This window comes from Glycine max, chromosome 6 (genome assembly GCF_000004515.6).
Source record: "Glycine max cultivar Williams 82 chromosome 6, Glycine_max_v4.0, whole genome shotgun sequence".
In the NCBI taxonomy this organism is placed as follows: domain Eukaryota; kingdom Viridiplantae; phylum Streptophyta; class Magnoliopsida; order Fabales; family Fabaceae; genus Glycine; species Glycine max.
The window spans coordinates 15,811,952-15,838,450 of NC_038242.2; the positions used below are offsets into that span (position 1 = coordinate 15,811,952).

General features: G+C 32.9%; 2 protein-coding genes and 1 pseudogene across 2 annotated transcripts; all 3 read right to left on the minus strand.

Moving 5' to 3' along the window:
- Positions 1-4,810: 4,810 nt before the first annotated feature.
- Positions 4,811-10,587, minus strand: LOC100784798 (benzaldehyde dehydrogenase, mitochondrial-like; annotated as a pseudogene).
- Positions 10,588-13,717: 3,130 nt separating this feature from the next.
- Positions 13,718-19,298, minus strand: ALDH2B4 (aldehyde dehydrogenase family 2 member B4, mitochondrial). The gene is made up of 11 exons (NM_001367179.1): positions 19,022-19,298; positions 17,954-18,088; positions 17,720-17,862; positions 17,222-17,375; positions 16,898-17,127; positions 16,413-16,502; positions 15,585-15,758; positions 15,350-15,487; positions 14,774-14,911; positions 14,635-14,696; positions 13,718-14,243 (listed from the first exon to the last, which is right to left on the minus strand). The coding sequence occupies exons 1-11, from the start codon at positions 19,104-19,106 to the stop codon at positions 13,970-13,972; spliced, it is 1,623 nt and encodes a 540-aa protein (NP_001354108.1). The 5' UTR covers positions 19,107-19,298; the 3' UTR covers positions 13,718-13,969.
- A 1,412-nt stretch (positions 19,299-20,710) lies between these two features.
- LOC100785326 (probable cyclic nucleotide-gated ion channel 16) lies at positions 20,711-26,063 on the minus strand. Its single transcript, XM_003528107.4, has 7 exons — positions 25,824-26,063; positions 24,555-24,767; positions 23,702-24,015; positions 23,200-23,311; positions 22,677-22,913; positions 21,995-22,389; positions 20,711-21,289 (listed from the first exon to the last, which is right to left on the minus strand). Exons 1-7 carry the CDS (start codon positions 26,046-26,048, stop codon positions 20,947-20,949), a joined length of 1,839 nt encoding a protein of 612 aa, XP_003528155.2. The 5' UTR covers positions 26,049-26,063; the 3' UTR covers positions 20,711-20,946.
- Between the last annotated feature and the right edge of the window lie 436 nt (positions 26,064-26,499).

Below are 26,499 nucleotides of genomic sequence, written 5' to 3' on the forward strand. Positions count from 1 at the left end.
AGGGACAATCAAACAACAGATGATTTTTTTGTTTCCTTAGATGATGAGCATAACACACAATTGACACTAACAACAGTAGGTAGAGCGTTCCTTTTATGCAGATTCGCTTTACACTGGATTCTGTTGTCAGCTATCCTCCACACTGGATTCTGTTGATAAAACCTTTTCAATTATAATCAATATCTTATTATGAATAATTCCGACAACATCGGAAGAAAAAATGGCATTCACTTATTACTAAAAAATGTCGATTGCTTCTCATCCACCACCTTTCCCAACACCCTCCCCATCCTATTTGCCAACACCTTTGCAATGGTTTTATATAAGCATCCAATAAGGAAAATCGATCTAAACTCCTCCAACCCAAGTGCATTTTCCTTCTTAGGAATAAGAGTAAGGAATGATGCATTAGTTTCCCTTGGGAGTCTTTGGTCAAAATGGAATTCCTTAAAAGCCCTTACAATGTCAACTTTAACCATCTCCCAACATGATTTGATAAAATTAAAATTAAAACCATTCGATTCGGGACTCTTGTTTCCATCAAAATCCCATGCTGCCTCCTTAATCTCCTTTTCTTGAGAAAGCTTCAACAAGCATACCATTGTCTATCTCATTCTTCCATCCAAATCATCCATTTAATTGAGGCACTAGATCCAACCTCTCCCTCCATCCTTGAGAAATATCTAGAGGTTTTAGATAATGTAGTAGTTTTAGTTTGTTTTTTTAATCCATAACCTTGATTTGCATGGCTATTAAGATGCCACGTGGGCGTAAAGTAGAAGGCAAAACTTGCATTGGACCAAGAGGCATTAGCATGGAGCTCACTGATACCATGGTGGTGTTTTTAAGAGCCACAACAATCATTTCTCCAACATAAGTTGTGGTCCAATAGTAAAAATTGTAGAATCTTAACCAATAAATTTGGCTTCCTGCACATGTTGAATATTTGCATCTAGATTTTTTTCTCGTTTTATTATGTGATATTTTATTTCTTTTTAACTCTTTCTCATTATCTTGGGATTCAATTGACCTAGTTTTCTTTGTTTCAAAAATAAAACTTGTTTCTCTTTCCTTAACGACCTCATCATTGAAATTCAATAGATTGATTTTTCGTTTCTGTCTTCCTTGATTAATGCCCTCATCATTATATTGTCTCTGTGTTTGCCGTTATCACCATGCCTAGATTTGTTTTGGCATTTCCCTGCGTAACAACTACCAAATCATCATATAGATCTGACTAACACAATTAATATCTATGACATGTTCAAAATTAGGGTTGAATGTGACCATTGTCAAGCATTTGTGTTCGAACCATATTTTTTTTTATTGCGTTAGTCACTGTTGGTGGATTAACTAAAACTTCCCATATATCTTCATTATGTGACCATAATAACCATACAAAACTAAGACGAAGTTTGATTGAAAATACATGAATGCAAAAACATTTTTCCTTCAAATTTTATCTCTCCTTCAAGTAAAAATAAAATAAAATTTGTTTCTAGCTAGAAATCAACTTTTCTCTGCATTTTCTTTATATTTTCTCTCTAATTTAAAAAAACTAAACAAAAGAAAATACTTTGTTATTTGTGTTTTTTTTCCTCTCTATTTTTTTTCCTCCCACTTTCTCTCCAACCAAAAACACTTAGTTTTTTTTTACAGCAAACATACCATTAGTTTTTGGATCACGTTGTAACATAAAATTAAAAAAATATTGTACTATTTTTAAGTATGAGTCTTGTTAATCAGAATATTCTTAAGACATTGATTATGGAACTAAAGAAAGAAAATATTTATTATACAAATTACAAGAGAACAAAAGAAAAGTTATAAACAATGCTATTTTGTGTATTTCAACAAACAAAAAAATCTCCTTTTAATTTTTTAATCAATATCTTAAAGTTATTAATTGATATTTGTCTATTTACAAATATTCAATGAGACATATTAAATGCTATAGGCAATGATTTACGTAAAAGTACGATTATTTATTGCAGCAAATTAAAAGAAAAAAGTATTTGTAGTAGTTTTTTTAAGTGTAAATTATTTGTACTTTTGTACTTACGGGATCACGATTTTATGAAACACAAGGAAAAAAAACATCTAAAATATTTCACTAAAAAATAAAATTTTGATAGGTTACGTTATTTTTTTTATTTATTGAAATAAGATAAGAAACTAATAAGCAGTTTTCGTGTTCAAATAAGCTTTTTAAATTTTTCTAAATACCGTCTTAACCTTAAATGAACTTTGGGCCAAACTTGGTGGGGTGCTGAAACACCCACATTAAATAAGATTATTGCTAAAATATGTTTCCTACGTACACCCAATTGGAAAAAGTAGAAATTAAGAAACTAAGATATATCTAGATCTTAAAAAAATAGATATATCTAGATTTTTCTGGTTTTCTTCAATTCTAGTATAGATGTCTACGTATATATGGTCTAACATGAATGCCAATAGGTCCCAATCACAAGTAAAATCATATCCGAATTCCCAACTCATTGTTCGTATTTTCCCATTAGGAATCCCTCTTGGTGTTCATATTCCATGCAATGGCTAGCTTCTGGTATTATTTACTAATCAAATTATGAAGTCGTTGGAAAAGCACTATTCTTGACGTGGACCAATAACATAATGCCCAATCTAACGCGTTTCCATCTACATCACAATTATTTAACAAGAAATAACAAAGATCTAATAATCAAAGGATAAGGAAAATAAAGTTGGCACTTGAAAATTCAAATTAAAATAGAGGAAGGACGAAACTGAAGTCATCGTCCATTTCATTAAGGATTATGGATTGGACACGTGCTAACCCATTAGAAAGAAAATAACTAAATATACGAAGTAAGGTTCACAACGCAGAAGGTTAAGCCTCTCCACATCCGAAGTGGCTTTCGTAAAAGGACTTATTTACGTACCAATTGTTGTTTTTTTTAAGTTCTTTAAAATGGCATTTTTATTATTATTAAAAGTCCTTTTTAATTTGGCTGTTTTCAAATAATTGCACCCCACTGTGAGAGTTTTTGTAACCTTTCCCAACAATACGTGTATTGCTTTCATGCTTGGGAGTTGGAAATCAAAGCTTATAATAAGTAGTGTCATTGTCAAATCATTTGTATATAATCTACACGTAAACATTCCTCAGAAACTTTGCTTCTTCGGATGCCACGAAGACAAAAAAACTGGATTAGAAGAAACATTATTAATTAATACTATATACTAATGGTATTTTAAACTAGCCACTTTACAAATTAGCTTAAATTTTACTTCGATGTAAATGAGTGACTTGGTCCAAATGCATCCAATCCTTCATACCGAAGCAAATATCAATATCGATATTAAATACAAACGTAGTTCCTTTATATACCGACACAAACACAAAGTTCCAGAGCTGCCACTTTCGGTTCATCCCATTATTTTAGGGCCATTAATATGTTTTCGTCACAGGGAAGTTGCTTCTTTCCGAAACACTTATCCAAGTACATAATGAGAATTTGGCAAGTGCCTCCAGGGGTCAAAACCTCTACAAACTTTTTCTTTATTACAATAAAAATAATTGAGAGATATGCGAAATTGTCTTAATTAATAAAAAAGTTATTAAACTAATGTTTAATTGACTAAAAGAATCATATTTTAGTGGATTTGAAATCCTCCACATGCTTGCAGATGAATCATTTTTATCACTCGCGCGTAGTTAAAGGCTGTGAGTGGGTGTGGCTTCAAACACTCGCTTGAAATTTCATAATATTTTAACTAGTATGTTGAGGAAAATAAAAGAAATTCCCAAATTTTCCATACGAATACATGATGTAATAGAGTTTTTTTTAATCGGCATATGAGGTAATGGAGTGAATTTCCCTTTTAAATCCTTTTTCTCTAGGTGTTGATAGTAGACTTTATTTCAATAGATTTTATGTAGTTTCAATAGATAAATAATTTAATTAATTAAATATTAAAATTAAATTACATAATTTATTAAAAATATAATCTAACTCTTAAATTTTTTATTTTTATGATTCATGTCATTTATAAATTTTATATATTATTTGAATTAAAATATAATTAATAACTCAATATTTTTTTTATTTAAAATTATATAAATAAATAAATTTTTTAAAAAGGTAGCAGATTCTCGCAAGTTTCCCTAATCTTGATGAATATGAGATTGAGTTTAAAAAAAAAATGATATTTGAATGTTCTATTTATTTTTAAAATACCCAGTTAATATCCTTCATTTCTTCCTATTTTTTTCTTTTTATTTCTATCATATATATCATATTACTATCACTTATTATATCTATATTTTTTTCTTTATCTATCATTAGGTGTTATTTAGCATATTAAATGGGTTTCCAAATATATTTTCCATTTTGAATATGATAGGAAATGTTCATGAAAAAGTCAAATTCGGGAGTACGTCATACGTGAAAAAGGTTCACCCAGTACTATTGGAATGTCCATAAAAAAGTCAAATCTGGGAGGAGAGAAAAAGGTTTTATTCAACAAATAACTAGCTCAATGTCAAGCAAACTTCCAACACGACCCGCATCTCATGCGTGGATCTCATCCTCATCATTAATAACAAAAACAAGAACATTATCTTCTTCCTATTAGGCAGTTGCAAGTCACAACATTACTATTATCAAATTAATCTCCACCATACACTCTATACTATAGAATGAAATGAAAATGAATTAAAATGAGTTTTGAATTAAGATAGAATTTAAAAGTGTGAGTCTCATTTGTTTATTTCATTTTTTTTCCAACTCTATTTCACTGCAAATGAATGGATTACCTAGATTTCTGGTTACAACTGTGAGGGATTTTTGAGAGGTGTAACAACTGCCTTAACCTGCAAGTAATTCTGAAGGCTGTAGATACCCTTCTCTCCCTACCCCACCCATAAAGGAATTGCTGCATCAAACACATTGAAGCAATTATTCCCACACTGTTCCTGCCCTTAGTCCTCGCATTATCTCATTGGTCGTATCGAAGTTCTTTGTGAACACGCCCGCGGCTAGACCATAACGTGTAATGTTTGCTCTTCTTATTATTTCAAAATTGTCGCTGTAATGAATCAAAAGCCAAAACAAAAGGGTCATGAATTCAACTATTTAGGTTAGTTTAAGTAATTCAATTTTCTTATACTATCTATACCGTAAACCAAAATTGAGTTTACTTTTTAATTTTTTTTTGCTAGTAAACTCTCTCTAACCTCTCTCTATCATTAGCTGAAATCGATCTGTTGAAAAATTACATTTTTAAAGTCTCACTTATTTTTAATGAATCACCCTCTTGATTTTGTTTATTTTTTTAATAAATTTTAATCAATAATAAAAATTATATTATTAATACTACTCTAATTTGTATACATCACCAGTATAAAAAAATTACACGATCAATTAATAAAAAAACATAATAATGTAATAATCTTAATGTAATAAACTTACTGTACATACATATAATAATTTGTAATTAAATAATAATATAAAATCCTTTACATTATTTATACATAACCCTTTAGTTAGGTTAGTTATGAAATAGTAATATTGTTATTGAGGAATTAAATATAATATTAATATTAATAACTACACATGTGAAAAGGTGAGTCTTAAAGTTCTGTAGTTTGGACTAGGCCAAAGATGTCATCTTGTGCTATCAGCATATATATCATCCTGATCAATGACTTGAGTAAGCAATCATTGTCAAAAAACCTTATCAATATGTCTGGTAAAGCACTAAGAAATATCAACACCACCTTAACATTTGAGAAGACCGTTAATTGGTTGGAAAAATTAAGAAGCCTTTCGTGCCAATTCTTTCACCACCACATTCCAGATTAGCATTGGATTCGATACCTGATCTAATGCATCGGAGGATTTTCTCAAACTGTTCTGAATCAATCTGGGATTCTCATAACAGACAGTAAAAGATAAACATATCAAATCATGATTAATTTCTTGCATCCGGCTGATTTTCATTAAATAATTTCATAACAAAATATATATGAAATTCAGCTTTTTTTTTTCAATTTCATTTATTGTATTTTTGGTTGGCTGTGTAATTCTCATTTAACGTTGATGAGTTTGATCGTTTAAAGTTTAGAGTGATTATTTTTTCACAATAAATTTTTTTAAACATTCAATTAATAATTCTCTTTCTCTCTCTTTCTATCATGCCATCAATCAAATCAAATACTTATCACTCATTTTTTCCTTTTTCTTTGAAGTTATGGACAATTTAAGCTTATTCAAGAAATATTTTTTTTCCCTAAAGTTTAAAGAGTAAAAGAATGTAAATTGTATTAGGAAGAGAAATATTGATCTTGTGTGTTTCATGTCCCTGACGAAAATCTATCATTACTTTTGGCAAAAAAAATTTCATACCAACACCATGATTACGAAAAAAAGAAAAGAATAATGTCATGGGAATTATGACAACAATAAACCCATAAATCTATAAGCCTTATATCCGTGAATGGAAACTAATCAATCCAAGAAAAAGAGATGGATTAATGATATTTTCAGCCCTTTAAAAATTGACATTTTTTTTGTTTAATCCTTTTTTTAAAATTATATAATTTTCATCCTTATATTTTCGAATACTTAAACTCAGTGTGTAGGGGATGAAAAACTTATGATATTATAGGGAATAAAATTTGAGTATTTCAAGATGAAACATGCTAGTAATTAACACACTTTTTAATACACTTTCTAACACTTTTATTGTAGGTTTAAATTTGTTAAAAACAGCTAAATCAAGATAGATTCACTAAACAAGAAGTAAAACCACGCAAGTTTATAATAATTTTCAATACATTCCAACCATTAATAAAAAAAATATTAAAAAGAACATGTTAAATAATATATTTGTTAACTCTCTTTAAAAAACAAAAAAGAAAAATCTCATGATTTGAAAAGTGAATAATCAAAATTAAAAAAATGCCTAATTTTTTATGAACTAAAAATAGCATTAATGTGATAGATAGATAGATATTTACCTGGGGACCTTGGTCCAAGCCCTTCTTAAATGTATCACCGACAACACGTCTCAAAGCAGTTGCCTTCGCTTTCTCAAAAATCTCATCGTATATCCGTTCATGCACGTAAGTACGTGACCCGGCACAACAGCATTGACCCTAATAATAACATTATAGTAATAACTACGTTAATTATTCACATGTGCTGGCCCTATCACTTAGCGAATTGAAAGTAGATAGCGTAAATGGAATGAACCTGATTGAAGAACAGAGCAAAGTGTGCAAGTTCGACTGCCTTGTCAACATCAGCATCCTCACACACTATGAATGGTGATTTTCCTCCTAGTTCCAATGTCACAGGCTTAAGATTGCTCTTCGCAGCCAATTCGTATATGATTTTTCATGTTTCGGTTGATGCAGTGAAAGCGAGCTACAAAGATCCACAAATGATTATTTGTCGATCGCCCTAATCAGCATGGTCTGATCATTTTGCAAAAAAGTTCATTGGTACAAAGAAATCTTTTTTTGTCAAACACACCAAAGTAAAAAAAAGAAAAAAGAAGCTATAAAAGTAGTACAGTGATTGAAAAAAGATAAAGGGAAAAAGAAGATGAGAGGTTACGATTTGAAATTCCTAACTGATATTTCTAACGAATCCCTAACTGATGTTTCTAACCAAACTAATAAATTATATAATGTTTGTTGATAAAGAAAACAAAGTGCAAAATCTCTTTTCTAAGAATCTTGAAAATCATTCTTTATATATATACATATATATGTTTTATTTTTTAGTTTTTTTTACAAGGGATAGAAAGAGAGACAAATGTAATATAAAACTGATAATGTGATTAAAAAAATATATATCACAACTTTTTCTTATTGCTCCACTTATTCACTCGTTCCTCTCCTAATGGATTAAGTACATACATGCTTGGATTTCATTTGGCAAAGTTGAAAAGTTTTTTATTCTTAAAGCAATAATTTAGTTCTTCTCATAACTTTTGTGAATTAGAAATTGAAAATGTACATTGAAATTCGCAAAATGAATACTTTTTCAACTTTTATCTAAAAATTACCCAAGTCATTCTCAACACCTTCACAAAGAGCCATTCCAATCAAACTGCATTGGTGTTTCTCAACACTTCACAAAGAGTCATTCCAATCAAACAATATTTCTGTTTCTTTTTGTTATGCATTGGATGTATTGTAATGTTCCACATCACCTGTTTCAATTCCTAAGATACAACTTATACCCTACTTGTTGGTCAATTTCATTTAATGTCAATTGATTTTATTTTTAAGGTGGAATCAAACATGGTATAAGATTCTATAGGTCATCTGGGTGTTCTAAAATAAATCCCTGATGGCAGTTGGTGGCACAAGGGATTAATTGTTCATACAGTTCCCAGCATGTTGTAGTAAGAAAATAAGGATCTTTCATCAACTAAGACAAGTTCATTGTTATTCAGATGGACATGTATGTATTTAAAGGATCACCTTGTCCACATCCATATGACTGGCAAGAGCTGAACCTGCAGTTGGACCAAAACCAGACACAACATTTGGAACCCCTGGTGGAAGACCAGCCAGTGACAAAATATGCATTTGAGATAGAATAAAATCCAATGCAACATTGATTATCAATGTTTCTTAAAATCCAATGCAACATTAATGGTACCTCATGAAATAGCTGTGCTGCAAATAAACCAGTCAAAGGTGCGTTCTCCGCAATCTTTACTACCAGAGTATTACCACATGCTAGTGCAGGACCAACTTTGAAAGCAACATAAATAGAGGAGAGTTCAAAGGTATGATTTGCCCTGCAACCCCAATTGGTTTATGCAATGTTTGTGCATGATAATTCCCATCAGCTGGAACCATTAGACCATGAATTTTATCTGCCCAACCTGAATTAATGAAGGACGGAAATCATCATAAAAATCACATAATTGAGTATATCTGAATGAACAAAGTTTAATTTCTATACATATCTAAAATCCTTGTTGATATGACTTTTTTTAAGTAGTTATTATAAAAATCAATAAACTTATCATTCATGGTGATTTACGATTGAATTATAGTGTAAAAAGTCTTTACACTGTCAATGCATACAACATTTACTCATAAATAAGTACATAAATAAACATATTATATGGGTCTCACTGGTCTCTCTCACCAGCATAGTAATGAAGCAGACGCATGACCAATGGTAATTCAACTTTGTCTGCCTGTTCAAAAAGCTTGCCATCATTCCATGCTTCCAGTGTTGCATGCTCATCAGTGTTTCTCAATCATATCAGCAATGCGCGTTAGTATTCGTGATCTTTCCTGCAGGGTAGCACATAAATATCAAACAGCTGATTAAAACAAATGGCTTTGCAATATCTGTGCTTTGGTTTGTAACCGCAATAGTTGCTTCGTCATCTGTAGTTTTCTATAATTTTAATAAGAATTCAATTAGAATGTGCTCACTGTGTATATAGTGGCTTGATCAGCTATACTATTCAATTATGAATTGTTATATATGATAAACTCATTGATTTTTTTTATAATTACTTTAAAATTATATCAATAACACTTTCTAATTGATTGAGAGTATACAAATCTTTCCACCATGAAGTTTTTTTTTTATCAATGCATTAGAATTGTAATTGCAATTTGAAACCATAGATGTGAAGAAGGAGGGTAAAAGACTAGGAGGCAGGGGAAGTTCATACATAAGGGGTCATTTTTGGCCATGGTCCCTCGTCAAAAGCCTTTTGAGCTGCAGATACTGCACGATTGATATCTTCTTAGCTACCCTCAGCAACATTAGCAATCACTTCCCCGGTTTGCGGATCATATGTAGCAAAAAAACAATTCTTGTTTGTTGTATCATGTTTTCCTTGTCACACTCCTAAGTTCTATGTCTCTGACATGTAGAATTTTTAGTATTTCAACAGATGCAATGATGAAAGCTAATGTATCTGTTAGGATATGGGACGTGGTTATGCCTTTTTTCTATGGAAGAATATGGTAGAAATGTATGATAGAAATGATGGGAGTAGGAAGAGGATGAGTTTTCAGAAATTTGACACCTTAATTTGAATTGTGCTTATTAGTTTCTTGACTTACATTACATGACTTGCTACAACTTATGTCTTTATATAGGTTACATAGGTGATTTCTACACACTTCTATACTACTTAGTCCTAGAGTCTTCTAGACTCGTCTATCATCTACCATCCATCTCTATAATGTTCTAGGTACTTCTATGACTTTAGATAATAAGATATTTTTCTACATCCATCAAGAAGTTTCTACACACTACAACATCTCCATAGGTGTAGAACTCTATAGATAATGGACCACCAATTATACATTTACACTTTTCTAAATTAATCTTCAACACTCCCCCTTAATCTAGAAAAGTCTTGAACTCCAAGCACGTCTCTGAATTTGATGAACTTCTCTGTTGCAATTGGCTTGGTGAAGATGTCTGCTAATTGTTCTTCAGTCTTGCAGAACTCCATTTTGATTTCTCCACGTTCCACAAGCTTTCTGATGAAGTGGTATCTAATCTCAATGTGCTTTGTACGGCTGTGGAATACTGGATTCTTAGTCATTGCAATAGCTGATATATTATCACAATGAATAACTGTTGGAGTCTTGGAGTCTTGTTGTACGTCTTGCAAAATTTTTCTGAGCCATGTCGCTTCACACGTAGCGCTTGTTGCAGCCATGTATTTTGCTTCTGCTGATGATAGAGCAACTTTCGTTTGCTTCTTTGACACCCATGATATTGCTTTGTTGCCTAGAAGAAACACATATCCACTTGTGCTTTTTTCTATCATTTGTGCTTCCTACCCAGTCGCTATCTGTATAACTTGTCAAGTTAAAGTCTCTATCTGTCTCGTACAAAATGCCAAAATCCTTTGTGTCTTTGACATATCTTAGGATTCTCTTGGCTGCTGCAAAGTGTGTTTTGCTTGGGTTACTCATGAATCTAGACACGATGCTAACTGCATGTACGATGTCTGGCCTTGAGTTGGTTAAGTAGATTAGCGAACCGACTAAGCTTCTATAAACTGTTGCATCAACTTTTTTTTGCCCATTATCTTTTGAAAGCTTCTCGTTCATCGCCATAGGTGTGGCAAGTGGTTTGCAATCTTGCATGTTGAACTTCTTCAGTAAGTCATCCACATATTTTTCTTGCGAGATAAATATTTGTTCAGGTCTTTGCTTGACTTGCATGCCGAGAAAATATCTCATGAGTCCAAGATCGGTCATTTCATACTTTTGCATCATAGTCTTTTTGAATTCTTCCATCATGTGTGAGTTGTTGCCGGTGTAGATTAAATCATCTACGTATAGGCACAAAATCAAGAAATGATTACCTTGCATCTTCACATATAGTGACGACTCACTTGGACTATTGAAGAATCTATGCTCGACAAGGTATTTGTCTATTTTGTTGTTCCATTCTCGGGGAGCTTGTTTGAGACCATAAAGCGCCTTTTTCAAGCGATATACTTTGTCTTCTTCTCCTTGAACTTTGTATCCTTGTGGTTGTTCCACATAGACTTCTTCTTCAATCTCTCCATTCAAGAAAGCTGATTTTACATCTAGCTGGTAGACTTGTAGCTTCAACTGTGCAGCTAAGGCTAGTACAGTTCTGATTGTTTCCATGCGCAACACGGGAGAAAATGTCTCATTGAAATCAACTCCTGGCAATTGTGAATAGCCTTTAGCGACAAGTCGTGCTTTGTGTTTCTGGATTGTTCCATCCTCATTATATTTAATTTTGTAAACCCATTTCAGGCCAATGATCTCCTTGTCTTCTAGTTTTTGCATGAGCTCCCATGTATGATTTTTCTCTATCATTTTGATTTCCTCGTCCATGGCTTTTCTCCAAACTTCTTCTTTCAATGCTTCCTCAAACTTTTGAGGTTCACAGGAAAAAAATCCAACATTTAGAAGATTTTGAGTAAGACCTGGCACATAAAAAACATCATGGATATATTTTTTGCTACCATTTTGAGTTTTAACAACAATGGTGCCTTTTCCTTCAACTATTTGAACATTTCCATCACCAAGTGTAACTTTGGATTTAATTGTCTCATCTAGTTGCACAAAGCAACTTTTGTTTTTTGTCATGTTATTTGAACAACCACTATCAACATACCATACATCCCTTGATTCATGAGAAGATAAAGCGGAGTACAAAGTATGCTCAAGGGATTCTTTATTTTCTAGAAAATTTGTTTATTCTTTTTGTCGGTAAAAACAATCTTTTTTGTAGTGTAGGTTCCTTTTGCACTTTTTGCATTTGTACTGACAATCATTTGTATCATGATTATTTTTATTGCATAATTTGAAATAGGAGCTTGAAGCATTATTACTCCATTACTTTCCGCTCCTTTTACCACGATTAGTAAATGCTCCTCCTCTTTTTTGAGGAAATTTACCATGGTTATTTTTCTTATCTTCATCATTTTTAGAGATATTAATTTTAGATTGGAATGCTTGCTCTAGTGGTTGCTCAAATCTTTTCATTCTAGCTTCATGTGCTTCTAAAGAGCCCATTAATCCTACTAGAGTGAGTTTAGATAAATCTTTTGATTCTTCTATGACAGCCACAATATGATCATATTTTATGAGAAGACTTCTTAATATTTTTAGTATTATTTTCTTGTCTTCAATCGTGTCCCTGTAACTTCTAATTTGATTGAAGATATTAGAGACACGAGAGGAGAAAGATTGTATAGATTCATCTTCCCGCATTATTAATGTATCAAAATCCTTCCACAAAGATTGAAGTTTAATAGAAATTACCTTGTTTGTGCCTTTAAAATCATTTTTCAGAGTCTCCCATGCCTCCTATGCATTTTTTGCTTGCATGATTCTTGGAAAGATCTCTCTACTAACTCCTTGTTGGATGAATAGCAGAGCCTTAGCATCATGTTGCTTGTACTCCTTTTGCTTTGTTGCTGTCCACGTAGCCAATTCTTCTTGGCTTTCTGGGACTAGATAGTCATTCTCTATAACATCCCACAAGTCTTGTGAGATGAATAGAGTTTGCATTTGGATGCTCCAATAATCATATGCTTCCCCATTAAATATGGGAACTAAGGTTTGGTTATAGTTGAAGGTTGGTGGGCTAGGTGATGTAGCAAAGGCCATAGGATCAACATTGCTCTGATACCACTGTTAGGATATGGGACGTGATTATGCCTTTTTTCTATGGAAGGATATGGTAGAAATGTATGATAGAAATGATGGGAGTAGGAAGAGGATGAGTTTTCAGAAAATTGACACCTTAACTTGAATTGTGCTTATTAGCTTCTTGACTTACATTACATGGCTTGCTACAACTTATGCCTTTATATAGGTTACATAGGTGATTTTACACACTTCTATACTACTTAGTCCTAGAGTCTTCTAGACTCATCCATCATCTACCATCCATTTCTATAATGTTCTAGGTGCTTCTATGACTTTAGATAATAAGATATTTTTCTATATCCATCAAGAAGTTTCTACACACTACAACATCTCCATAGGTGTAGAACTCTCTAGATAATGGACCACCAATTATACATCTACACTTTTCTAAATTAATCTTCCACACTTATCCAAGTCCAATTTCATCAATTCAGTCCATGATTCCTTCTTTCCACTATACATTACGTTCATTTTCAGGAAGGGATTAGCAAATTTTTTATGCTAATTAATTTATGTTAATTACTTTTTCACTTGACAGTAATCCACACAAGTGTGAATGGTGCAAAATTTATATCCTACAGCAACAGTGTCATTACAGTATCCAAGTTTGTGTTTGAGCAATTAACAAGTGAAAAATACATAAATTCAACTGGTATAATGTTCAGGTACCTAATCAGGTTTTATCTTAGTAACATCACATTATTTATTGCATGCCATTGCCTCAGCGGAAAAAGATGATAGCCACGTAGGATTTCGGTCATAGCAGTTTGAGCAATTCACAAATCACAACCATGCAGGTTTCTTCACTGGTGAAACCACAGCTTTCACTTGCAGGTAATTGTTGAGACTGTAGATACCCTTCTCCCTGCCAATGCCGCTCATTTTGTACCCTCCAAAGGGAATTGCAGCATCAAAAACATCAAAGCAATTGATCCATACTGTTCCAACCCTCAGTGCTCGCATCAAAGTGTTGGCTGTGTGCACATTCTTAGTGAAAACTCCTGCAGCTAGACCATAGTGCGTTGCGTTTGACCTTCGAATTACTTCGTCGATGTCCCTAGTATAACGCAAAAAATATTTGAACAAAATTAGAATAATTTTCAAATGAAATATTCATTGTTGTTCCTCAATAATGTCTAGTAACATTTTGCCTTGGTCTACATTAAACAAGTGATTCAGGGAAGTTTTAATCAAATGTTGCAACATAGTAAAACAAAGTGTCATTAACACATTCGCTAATATTTTCTTTTTCCAACACATTGTTTTTTTTTTTATTGTTTAAAATTCATGCGAGTCTCATTAGTTTGAAAAAGGGACCCACCAAATGAGGAAGGTTACCTACAGGCTACATATACTTAATCAAATCTTCATGAATATCACCCAATGATAAGTGTTATAGAGTGCATTAACATGGAAAACAAGCCATTGAGAATTGAAGTTTCACTCACTTGAACTTCAAGATGGTTTGTACAGGGCCAAATATTTCATCTTTTGCTATCAACATGTCATCCTGATTATTAGCACGGGTTAGTAAATGTTTCAAATTATTGAAATATCTGCGAATCACTTGTGCTAATTTGTCAATACCTGAACATTTGAGAAGACAGTGGGCTGGACAAAGAAGCCCTTTGAGCCAATTTGGTCACCCCCACATTCAAGGGTGGCCTTGCTTTCAATACCGGACTTTATGTACCTAAGGACCTTCTGGAATTGTTCCACATCAATCTGGCATTTTTCCCAAAGGCAGAAATACAATGTTAGTTTGTTATATAGAGTAAGATCAAGAATGTATTGATTAATGAACAACAAAGTAGGTGTTCTATCAAACGTAAATTTCTCATTTTCAAATACATTGAACTCAAATACTACTCACTAGTAACTGTAAAAGGAACAAACAAAATAAGAAAGAACACAACCAATAATATGGTGCCTAAGAGTACTAGCAAAACACTCCTTTAATTAGTTTTCTTTTGGCACATTATCTCTAATTGGTTAAAAGTCATGTGAATTTCACTAGTTTGGGAATCATACCCATCAATGGGGAATGAAACTTACATATGTAGAGTAACTATAAATTTCACACAACAAGAGTGTTTTTGAAAGAATATTAGAGAGTATGTTGCTAATATTTTGTGTGTTGTCTACTTTGAAGAGAAAAAGCACCTGAGGTCCTTGTTCGACACCCTTTTTGAAGGGATCCCCAACAACACGTTTCAAAGCACGAGCCTTTGCTTTCTCCAAGAACTCATCATAGATATGCTCATGTACAAAGGTACGAGACCCAGCACAGCAACATTGCCCCTGTAAAAAATCCAACATAAATCATAAGCATGTTCATCACATATGCTATGCATATCAAGATTCAACTTCAAAGTTGATGAGAGTTGGTTGAACAAACCTGATTAAAGAACAAAGCAAAGTGCGCAAGTTCTACAGCCTGGTCAACATCAGCATCCTCACACACTATGAAAGGTGATTTCCCTCCAAGTTCCAATGTCACAGGCTTCAAATTGCTTTGCGCAGCCAATCCAAGCACAACTTTTCCAGTCTCGGTAGATCCAGTGAATGCTAGCTGCAAAGAAAGAAGAAAAGATGTTAAATATTGATATGATATTTTGACATAATTGGTTAAATTTTATCTGAATATCATTATGTAAAGGAAAAGGTAATTTGATGATAAGCAAAGGCATGCCGGCACTATCTTGCATAAGATGCCTTAATATCTAAGCTATTAAGAGGAACTAAATAGTTAGAATTTTAGGAAGATGAATCAAATTATGAATCTTAAAAGTGAAAAGAAAAAGGTAGAATATGATTGTGTGTCTTACCTTCTTTCGCATTGATCAATTTCAAGGTGAAGACAGTCTTTTTCATTTTCCCTTAAATTGGGGTGAAGGATTTTTCAAACAATTTTATTCATATAAAATTTATCTCGAATTTTTTTTCCTAATTTAAGGGTACACCAAATTGACCATACATTATATACACCAGTGCACAGATAAGTACTACTCGTCCCTGTCAAAACAGGACAGTACCTTATGTTGGTTTACTGACCAATCATACAGGCAAATATTATGCATATGGAAGAGAAGTGTAAGAAGATTGGTTCTCCAAAATATTTTTAGCAACTGAAATTCTAGAGATATCAAACCAGGTTCATTCTTGTTGCTCTACAATGTCTCATACTGTGCAAGAGAAGTGTAAGAAGCTTGGTTCTCCAAAATACCTTGTCAACATCCATATGACTTGCTAGAGCTGCACCAGCAGTTGGACCATAGCCAGAAACTACATTCAAAACACCTGGTGGAAGACCAGCCTGCCCAAAAGGGTTCACATTAAGTTTAAACTAGGTAGAAAACACAAATGTAACTGAAATATTCCTTCAGAATCTAAAGAGGAAGAACACTTGAACACATTATTTATCAATTACTCGTGATAGTTTGACCAAATTAAGTCAATAAGATGTACTAAAGAAGTAGAATTCCGTTTAATTTTTCATTTATTTATTCATTTTTCCATAAGTAGGTAAAATTGTAGAAATAAAATGAAGTATCACCAGAGCAATGTTTTTGGGAGATATAGATGCAACAATGGACTAAACTAGCTAGTAGCAACTACATGGCTGATGTCTTGATGATTAGCATTTAGCAGTCTAGTTGTGTCTAATTGTCTATTAAAAAGGAGGGGAGAGAGCAAAGCTTATGAACTTACCTCATGAAAAAGTTTTGCTACATAGAGAGCTGTTAAAGGTGTTTGTTCAGCAGTCTTAAGGATGACAGTATTTCCACATGCAAGAGCTGGTCCAACTTTCCAAGCAAACATGAGGAGAGGAAAGTTCCAAGGTATGATTTGTCCTGCAACACCAATTGGTTCATGCAATGTCTCCACATGATAATTTCCATCAGCAGGCACTGTCAGACCATGGATTTTATCTGCCCAACCTGCAAAAGAAAATTGCTTGCAACATATCAGCAAGTTGTCTTGAAAAAATAAAACAAACACTTAACTTTTGGTTGCTGTTAGTACTGAACCTACCAGCATAGTAACGAAACAAACGCACAAACGTTGGTAATTCAGCAGTGGCAGACTGTTCATAAGGCTTTCCATTGTTCCATGTCTCCAGAGCTGCAAGTTCATCACCGTGTTTCTCAACCAAATCAGCAAAGCGCAGTATTATCTTGCATCTTTCCTGAAGAAGTTGTTAACAGATCATTGTCATATTTAACAGTTTAATATTTATGTACTATCAGTATAAAATATCAATCAATTAAAAATCATAGTAAGTTTGACTTTTAAGGTAACTATAATAAAAGTCAACTATTTTATCGTAAGTGACAATCTGTGAGTGCAATAACCTTTTATATTGTCAGTGCATATAGATTATTTACTCTCAATCACTTTATCCTACATGTAAATTTGTGATCTAATGATAATGTAATAACCTTTTACATTGTCAGTACATAAATTATTTACTCTACACTAATTCTTTTCTCTTCAAGCAAAGGGAGAAGATTGGAAAATTTAAATGCCTACATAAGCAGTCAATTTTGGCCAAGGTCCTTCATCAAAGGCCTTGCGAGCTGCCGATACTGCACGGTTGATATCTTCTGCATCACCTTCAGCAACTTGAGCAATCACTTCTCCTGTGCGTGGGTCATATGTTGGAAAAGTTTTCCCTGAGACAATAAGAAATGGCAAATGAAACCGTTGTAGAATTTTGTAAAGTGGCAAAGTAAAAAAACCTTGTTAAATTCAAACTAGACAAACCTGAAGCAGCATCCACAAATTGTCCATTTATCAGATGCTTAGTGTATGTTATTGGAACTTGTGGAGTGATTAAATCCTCAACTGCTGCTGCAGTGCTGAATCTGTTAAAGTTTCCCCACTTGCCAGAGTTTCTCCCTGTGGGAACAAAAATCATGTGGAAGTTTTATGCAATGAATTGAACATAGCATTCTGATAAGTGATAGTAACTTCAAAGCACTCCCTATGTTGGTTAGGGAACAAAAAAAAAAGTTAACATACTAAAGCTAAGATAAATTATAAAAGAAAAAAGGAAAAAAAATTAAAAGCAGGGGATGGTAAGTTAATAACCACTTGGAATGTTTGGAAAGAAAGAGAAATAAAATATAGAAGAAAAAGATACCAAATATTTTTTTTTGTTTAGTTGGAAAAAAGTGAAAAGAAAATAGAGAGAAAATTTATTTTTAAGAACAGCAACTCAGAAATTTTGTCCTTCTCATTCTCTAGCTAATTCAAATATTGAACTTTTTTTCTTTCTTTTCCCTCTTTTTCTATCCATATTCTAACCAACAAAACTGGTTTCATTGGTATGCCAGACAAAAATTAAGATAGAAAGTTGAAATGATGGAATAGAAGTAGAGAAAAGAAATTGAATTTTTGTTTTTAAAAGTCAATTTTTCTTTCTTCTTTTCACTTCCTCTCCAACCAAACAACTAAAAATACCATTATATGTGTTTTCTTTCCTCTTATTCAAACATACCAAAAAAAAAACTTTAGTTGGGTCTAAAAATGGAAGCTAACTATATGTGCATATGCTAAGCCTAACAGTACTAGAGTCACACAGTTCCTGTGCTGTACTTTGATGAAGGCAGAGAAGCAGAAAATGCAAACTGAAAAACACTTGGTTATATCCACCACTTTAAATATGCCAAATCCCATAAACTAATAGTGACCAAAAAGCAAGAAGAAGAAGCTTGAAGAATATGAGGAAGAGAATAGGTCATGAGTTCGAATTCCTACCACTAACATTTTTAACAAAAATTAACAAACTAACATTTGTGGATAAAAAAAAGAACTGAATAGGTTGGTTACCTAGTGAGTGAAGTAGAGAAGCAGCTTGAAAAGAAGTGGAAGATAGAGAGCGAGAGAGGAGCAATGAAAGTCTTCGAGTTGCCATGACCAATGGCCTAAGCAAATATCTCCAAAGGGTGTTTATTATTTCTTCTACTTTGTGATTAGGAGCTTCACACAATAACAATGCTTCAAGTTCTGTCTGTAACCGTCAACTGTCCTTTTTGCCAAAATTTTACGAAACAAATAAATGGACTGTCAGTGAGCCCAACATTTGACGTTTCATTTTGTGGATGATACTGCCCAAACTTTTGGATTGTGAAGATATATGTTTAGATTCTTGAGAATGAGTCAACAATTTAACATTTTAACACAGGTTAATTTCTTTTTTTTCCAAACCAAATCTTTTACTCAGATAGGATTATTATATATTTAGTTCAATTGATTAAATATGGTGCATAAATTATTTTAACCTCTAATGTTATCTTTAATTTTCACGGATAAATTTTTTTATAAAACTCTTTTTAATATTATATTTAATGTAGTTGCAACTCAAGTATCAAATTTGATTTAAGATTAAATTGAAATAATTTCATGAAGTTAACTTACATGTATGTTTAGTGCTATTCAACAATAGCATTTAATATTGAAGTTAAATATATTCAAACTTTTATTTATTTTTAAATTCTTCTCTATTACTTTTAAAATACTCATTAATATTTACTTGATTTTAATATCACATAAAAAAGGATGTTTTTTGGAATTCAAAAGTTCCGTTATTACCCTCTCGACTGTCTTCACTACTTTCTTTTATGTACAGTATGTATCTTTCCTCGTTCACGGTATTAACCCATCACAAAAAGAGTTGAATAATTATATACATCCATTGGTGACACTATATTATCGTTAATTCTTCAGTTCAAGAATATGCTCTTATTTCATTTCATAGGCCTAAAAATTACTTTTTGTTCAGAAGCCATTTTTTATCCTTTTATTAAGGAAAACATATAATTTAAATCAGGAATGGATCTAGAAATGCAATAAAAGGGGTTGATTTTTTTTATATACAATTATTTAAATATTAAATTTTAATAAATAATAAATTTCACAAAAATATTTTCTCGAACATGCTAGATTTAAGAGTTCGTCAGTGTTTTCAATAAAATTATAACTTAGAGGTTGTTTGAATATGATAAACTAAAATTAATTAATTGATATTGTCGCACCATATAAAGTTATATATATTTTTATTTTTTTTCAAGTTTTATTTTTCTTTTAAATTATAAAAAAGATTATCCCATGAATAATTTGTCCTCTGCATCGTACAAGAACATTTACTAGTTTATTATTATTGTGTACATATACATATGCAAACAATAATTAGTTAAATAAGTGTGTAAATTTCATAACTCGAAAAGATATGGGCAGTAGAGAAGCAAACATGAAATGATGCTGGATGCAGCAGCAAAAGGATGCTTTATTTATATTTTCCTTTCATTCTTCCTAGAATCTCTTGGGAGTTGGGATTATAAATCAGTTGATTTCAACTTACACAAAAACAATGGGAAAAAAAACTAAAAAGGAATTAATTAATTGAACAGTAGGCAAACAAAGACACACTATAGGAATATATTTCGAACTGACCGAATTCTAATTTTTCAAATTTTTGGGCAACTTAATTCCATGTAGAATTCAACTTGTGCTAGCCTATATCCCAATATATAGCCCACATAATTAGTCCTTAATTAGAATTACTCCGTCTTACTCAAACTAAATTTGCCAAGCTAGAAAATTAGTGCTTTTCAACAATTTACTAATTACGAACATAACTTAAACTACTAAGAAAATTCTTTGTTTCTGTACAACTAGATAGATACGAAGAAAGGGAATAAAGATTGGTTAATATCCCCAGTATTAATTAATTCCATCCTGATCAATAGACTCCACTAATCATGGAATGTTGAGAAATCAGGTTCCGTGGGTTTGAACATCTTGGGCATCTTCAAACTATCAGCATCAGGAAGTTTAATAGCCACCTTTTTAATTGCCCCTTTCTTAGTGTTTGCAGCAAATTTCGAAGCCAAAAATGTGGCCCCAAAATTCTGAGTATGCCCCGCCATTGAACTCTCTCCTGCACTACCTTCTTCTTCATCATCATCATCTTCCACCACATTCGTGTAGTACAAGTTCTCCTTCAACAACTCCATCGCCAATTTCCTCTTGCGGTGCCGTCTCCACGCAGCTTGTATAAAATGTGCCCCCCAAGCCCTCCACTGATGTGAATAGTACCTAAACCGAAAAACATATTTGTTACTTAACACGAGAGAAAAAAAAAATACAAGTACGATCGACAATTAGGTTATATGACCTAATAGAAAAAGAGATACACATAAAGATAAATGAAAAATATTGATGTAGTTTTCAAAATAATGAAGTGTTCAAGGTGATATATGAAAAAGAGATACACATAAAGATAAATGAAAAATATTGATGTAGTTTTCAAAATAATGAAGTGCATGTTAGATTTTATCTTAAAATCAATTGACATTAAGTGAAGTTGTCCAACAGATATATAAGTTGCACTCCAAGGATTGAGGTAGTCGATGTGGGACTTGGGTATTTTCCAATACGCCCCCTTCATGTCCAACACTTATTGGGCTTGGTGCATGAACCACAGATGGTGGGTGCTCGTCGCAACGAAAGCAAAGACGAGGTCCCAGGATTCTGATACCATGTTAGATTTCATCTTAAAACCAATTGACTTTAAGTGAAGTTGCCCAACAGATATCAATTTTCACATCGGCTACCTCAATCCTTGGAGTACAGTTTATATATCTGTTAAACAACTTCACTTAAAGCCAATTAGTTTTAAGATTAAATCTAACATTCAAGGTGATATATGATCTAATAGAAAAAGAGATACACATAAAGATAAATAAAAAATATTGATGCAGTGTTCAAAATAATAAAGTGTTCAAATATCATTAGTCGTACCTAAAAGCGTGTTGCAGTTTCTTGCTGTGTAGGCGCTTGAACTGGCTGGCCACGAATTTGAGATCTTCGGCTCTTAAGGCAAATGCTTCCACTTCGGTGAGGGTCTTCACTGTCTGAGTGGAAGATGGGAGATTGAGAGTTGAAGAGGGCATCAAGGCCCATGTTAGCAATTCTTCGCCGCAAAAGTCGCCGGGTCTGAGGGTGATGGAGTTGAAAAAACCTGTTCTTCCACCATCGGTTGTGGAACTCTCTACTTGCCCTCTGATGATGAAGAGCATTTCTCTCACCGGATCGCCTTCGCGAACGATGTATGTGTCTTTTGTGTTTAACGATGACACAAGACGTTCGCATATTGCATCTAGAAGCTGGTCATCCATTTGGCCGAAAAATGGAACCTGGACACCCAAGAATTAAAAAATCATACACCTTTATGTTCATAATATTTTTTATTAAAGAAAACATAATTGGAAACTAGACAGGTGATTTGAGTGCCAACTAAGTTAAATTTAGGACGTATGTAAAATCATTTGATATGTACTATCATTAATTTTTATCTTAAGAATTAAAGAGAAGTACTAGAGAAATTATAACCATAATGTTCAACCAAATTTCCTTGACCCCTTGTAATTTAAGGTATATTTACACATTATTTTCATCTGATAAGAAGATGATATATACTTACTCGGCGAACAATGTCGAGACAGAGATGCCTCTGAATCTGGCGGCGAAGGTCCAAAGGCAAAGCGCGCAAAATGGCTTCTTCGTCCACTCCTCTGGTGGCAAGCCATTTATATTGAACGAACCGTCGAACACGTTGTTGCAGTTCTGGTGGAAGCTGCCGGTGATTCATCCACTCTTCTGTATCTTTCTGTTTAAGTCTCCACTCTTCAACTTTTGCAGTTGAAGATTGCAGATAATTCTTTTTTTCCAAAGATTAAAAAGGAAAAAATCAAGACACATTGTTACAAAAATTTGCCAACCTTTTCTTTTTCAAAATGTTAGTCTAAAATAGTTTTTTTTAATACACTTTTTTGTCATTGACAGGAGTTTATTGAAATTATAAGATTTTGTAATTTCTAATAAATTTTAATCAGAATAATATGTAAGACGGAATATGTTGTTAGCATTTTATTTTGTGTTTTTTTTTTTATGTTCCAATTCAATGACTACAATACATTGATAGAGTAGGGTTTTTAATATTTTACCTGCATGTTACCAATGAGATGCGCAAACAGGATTAGACCTGCGATGCATATGAAACTTGAAAACAATGTTTCACCACTGTAAGTGCTTGTCTGAAGATTTTGTCCATACGAACTACACATAGAAAAACAAAAGTTCAAAACGAATTAGAAAACCTTAAAAAGTTAATAATGATACATAAACATTCATTTATTTTAAACTCTTCATTAATATTTTTTTTCATATCATAAATTTTATAATATTCATATATATTGTCTAGCTCATAGCATAATGAGTATTCATAAATAATTTTTAAAATAATTAGGACTCGATCAATACTAAAATACTATCTCTCCGGTCCTTTTTTATAATTAATAACTAGTGTATTTTTATACTGCACTTGCTAATAAAAAATAGCAGAGGTATATACTAAATATATTTTGTATGTTGTGTGCATTGTGCTTTCAATTTCAATCCAAACTTTAAACACCCAATTATACTTGATATCAAATATGGAAAATATACCTTAAATTCTTCAAACCCCACCAGAGGCAGTAAAAGTATTTCTGGAAGAATCTTGATGAGGAGACGTGATCAGTGAAAGCATCAGCGAACATTCCAAACTGAAACTCGTTTTTATCATTGAGGGCATCGCATGCGGTGAGAACTCTGGTGCGTTTGAACCAAGCTTGCCTTTCATGGTCGGCGAGGGTGCCACAGTCGAGAAAGGAAGGGTTACATGATGGAGAGTGCGTTCTGTTCATCTCCTTCTTGCATGTTATTATCCAACACTCGTACTGCCGCTGAATCGATGACACGTACCACGAAGCTCCTAAAACCTGCACTCACAACATGTTCTACCTGTTTTAAACTGAGATTAATTATGTTTTGAGATTAATTTCTATGTACTTTCTAAAGAAATAAATTGTGAACTAATTACAAAATATCTTAAATGTTTAAGATAATTATTGTAAAAACAAATATACATAATAGTTGTGATTAAAAGATAATATATATATTTAAAATGGTAGAACAAGGAGACACTTCCAATATTATTACACTAGCTACACTAGCCTGTACCACAAGTAATTCCATCCAATTGTAACTATTCAATTAGTTCTTAGGGGTCAGGGATGAATCTTTAAGGAAGATTGTCCACCAAACTGAAAAAGTGATCTCCATCTCTTGTTTGTAAAATATATTTTTTTTCTATTTCTTTCTGTTGAAATACCTATCTTATCACATGTTTTCCTCATGGTTGCAAAATTTTTGTAAATTATTTTAATGTAAAACTTTTCATTTTTAATAACAAGAAATGAATTATTTTTTTTACTAATTTCTAATTTGGAAATTGGAAGTGCTATGTATGAATAATTACATGGCTGGCTAGCATGTAGGATCCAAGATTGTATAAGGCCCCTGCCAAGGCAGTTTTGGCAATAAGCCCACTAGTCTTCAAGATTCTCCGTTGCAGAGGAAAAATCTGGAACAACCGAGGAATAAACTGAATGAGAACAATCAAGGACAGGGTATGATTTACATGAGCCGCCGTTGAATCTTTCACTGCCGGAATCACGAACCAGATCACTATCTGCAATTGCATACATGAAAAAAAAAAATTATCAACGGAGAAGCTTCTATTAATACCCTGTTTCTATAAAATCAAATCATCAAATCACACCTATTAGTTTTTTCTAATTCTCTTCCGTTTTCTTCATTTCAATTGAAAAAGGAACCCCGCTAAGAATTTTTTTGTCACCCTGTTTCTAAAATTTCAAATCACTCGTCCTATTTGGTTAGCTAATGTGGATAGAAATCACTTGTCTCTGGTGTACGTGTCTCATACTTGGCCTCACTTTCTGTCACTCGACAAAAAAATTGACACATTTATGGTATTTTTTAACTGCATTAAGTCATATAAATATATGTAATTTTTTCAATTGACATGTCACTTTCTTAGTGGTTAGAGAGAAAGCGAGACAGCAGAAATGAACTAGTGATTTCTATCTGTTTAAGTTTATTTTTCGTCTCATTTCCATTCTTTTTTTTTTCTTTATTTCCTATCACATTATTTGTTATGCTTACACGTAATTTCACTTTAATTTCTATATTTATTCTCTCCCTTCACGAAGTACATCTAAAAAATGGGGCGTAATTTCATCTTTTTTCCTTCGAAAATGCACGTGTTTCATATTAATTTTGACCAATTCAGCTCCATCATGCTTCAAGTACAAGAAATACAAAGTTGTATCTTCCTAGAGTTATTATTGCACACAGAGTTTTAACAGAAATGGTAAGAAACATACTTCTTTTTTTTTAACAACTCTCTCTTGTTCATTAAAATTTATTAAAAATAATAAAATTTTATGAATTTTACCTCATATAAATATGACAAACGTAACTATAACTATACATATATTCAAAAGGAAAAGCTGTGATCGACACATCATATATAACCATAACTATACATATTTAAGAAAAAAATGAAAGATATGATAGAATTTATAATGTTGGAGGAAAAAAAAGATAAATAAAAGATATATTGATAAGATATTTAAAACAAAAGATAATTTATGTATCATACTGTTCAGAAACCCTAAACACTTTGATATTGGAAATTAATGGAATTAAAATTTGACACACACACCTGAGGCAGAGGAAGGGTGGCGAAGAGATCAATGGCGAAATCGGAGCGGAGGTAGCGCGAAGCGATCTGGCGAGGATCGGTGACGAGGTCCTTGCGGCCGTAGACGCTGGAGAGGGGAGAGACAAAAGCTGTCCGGAACTTGAGGACCATGTGGAAGAGGAAGAAGAGGTCAGCGATGGTGCGGGAGAACGTGACGAAGACGCCGAGGACAATGTCGGTCTGCATGCAGGCCTTGTCCCCGGTGATGGGGAAGTAGAAGTAGAGAGGGTCCAGGAAGAGAGCCACGATGCACACGTAGAGGAACGTGCGGTTCCATCGCGCCACGAACCTCGACCGCGGGTCCAGGATCTGGTACCACCATGGAACTTTCTTACGGAGGGAGAACGATTTTGGAAAACTACTGAAGTGGGATGATACTGCGAATCGGTACAAATCGCTGCTCATCGTTGCTTCTTAATTAGCTTGTTTTCTTCTCTCATCACCAATACAAATGAGTTCCTTGAAAATCACCAAGGAATAGAGAGAGAGAAAAGGATTCAGAAAATGTGGATGGACGTTAAATGAGGAGGGAATGCCAAAATATATAGGAACCTTCATCTTATGTGCATGCATATATATGATTTCGTGGCATGCAGTTATATGTTAGTCATCATTGTGATCATTCATTGTTATTGTT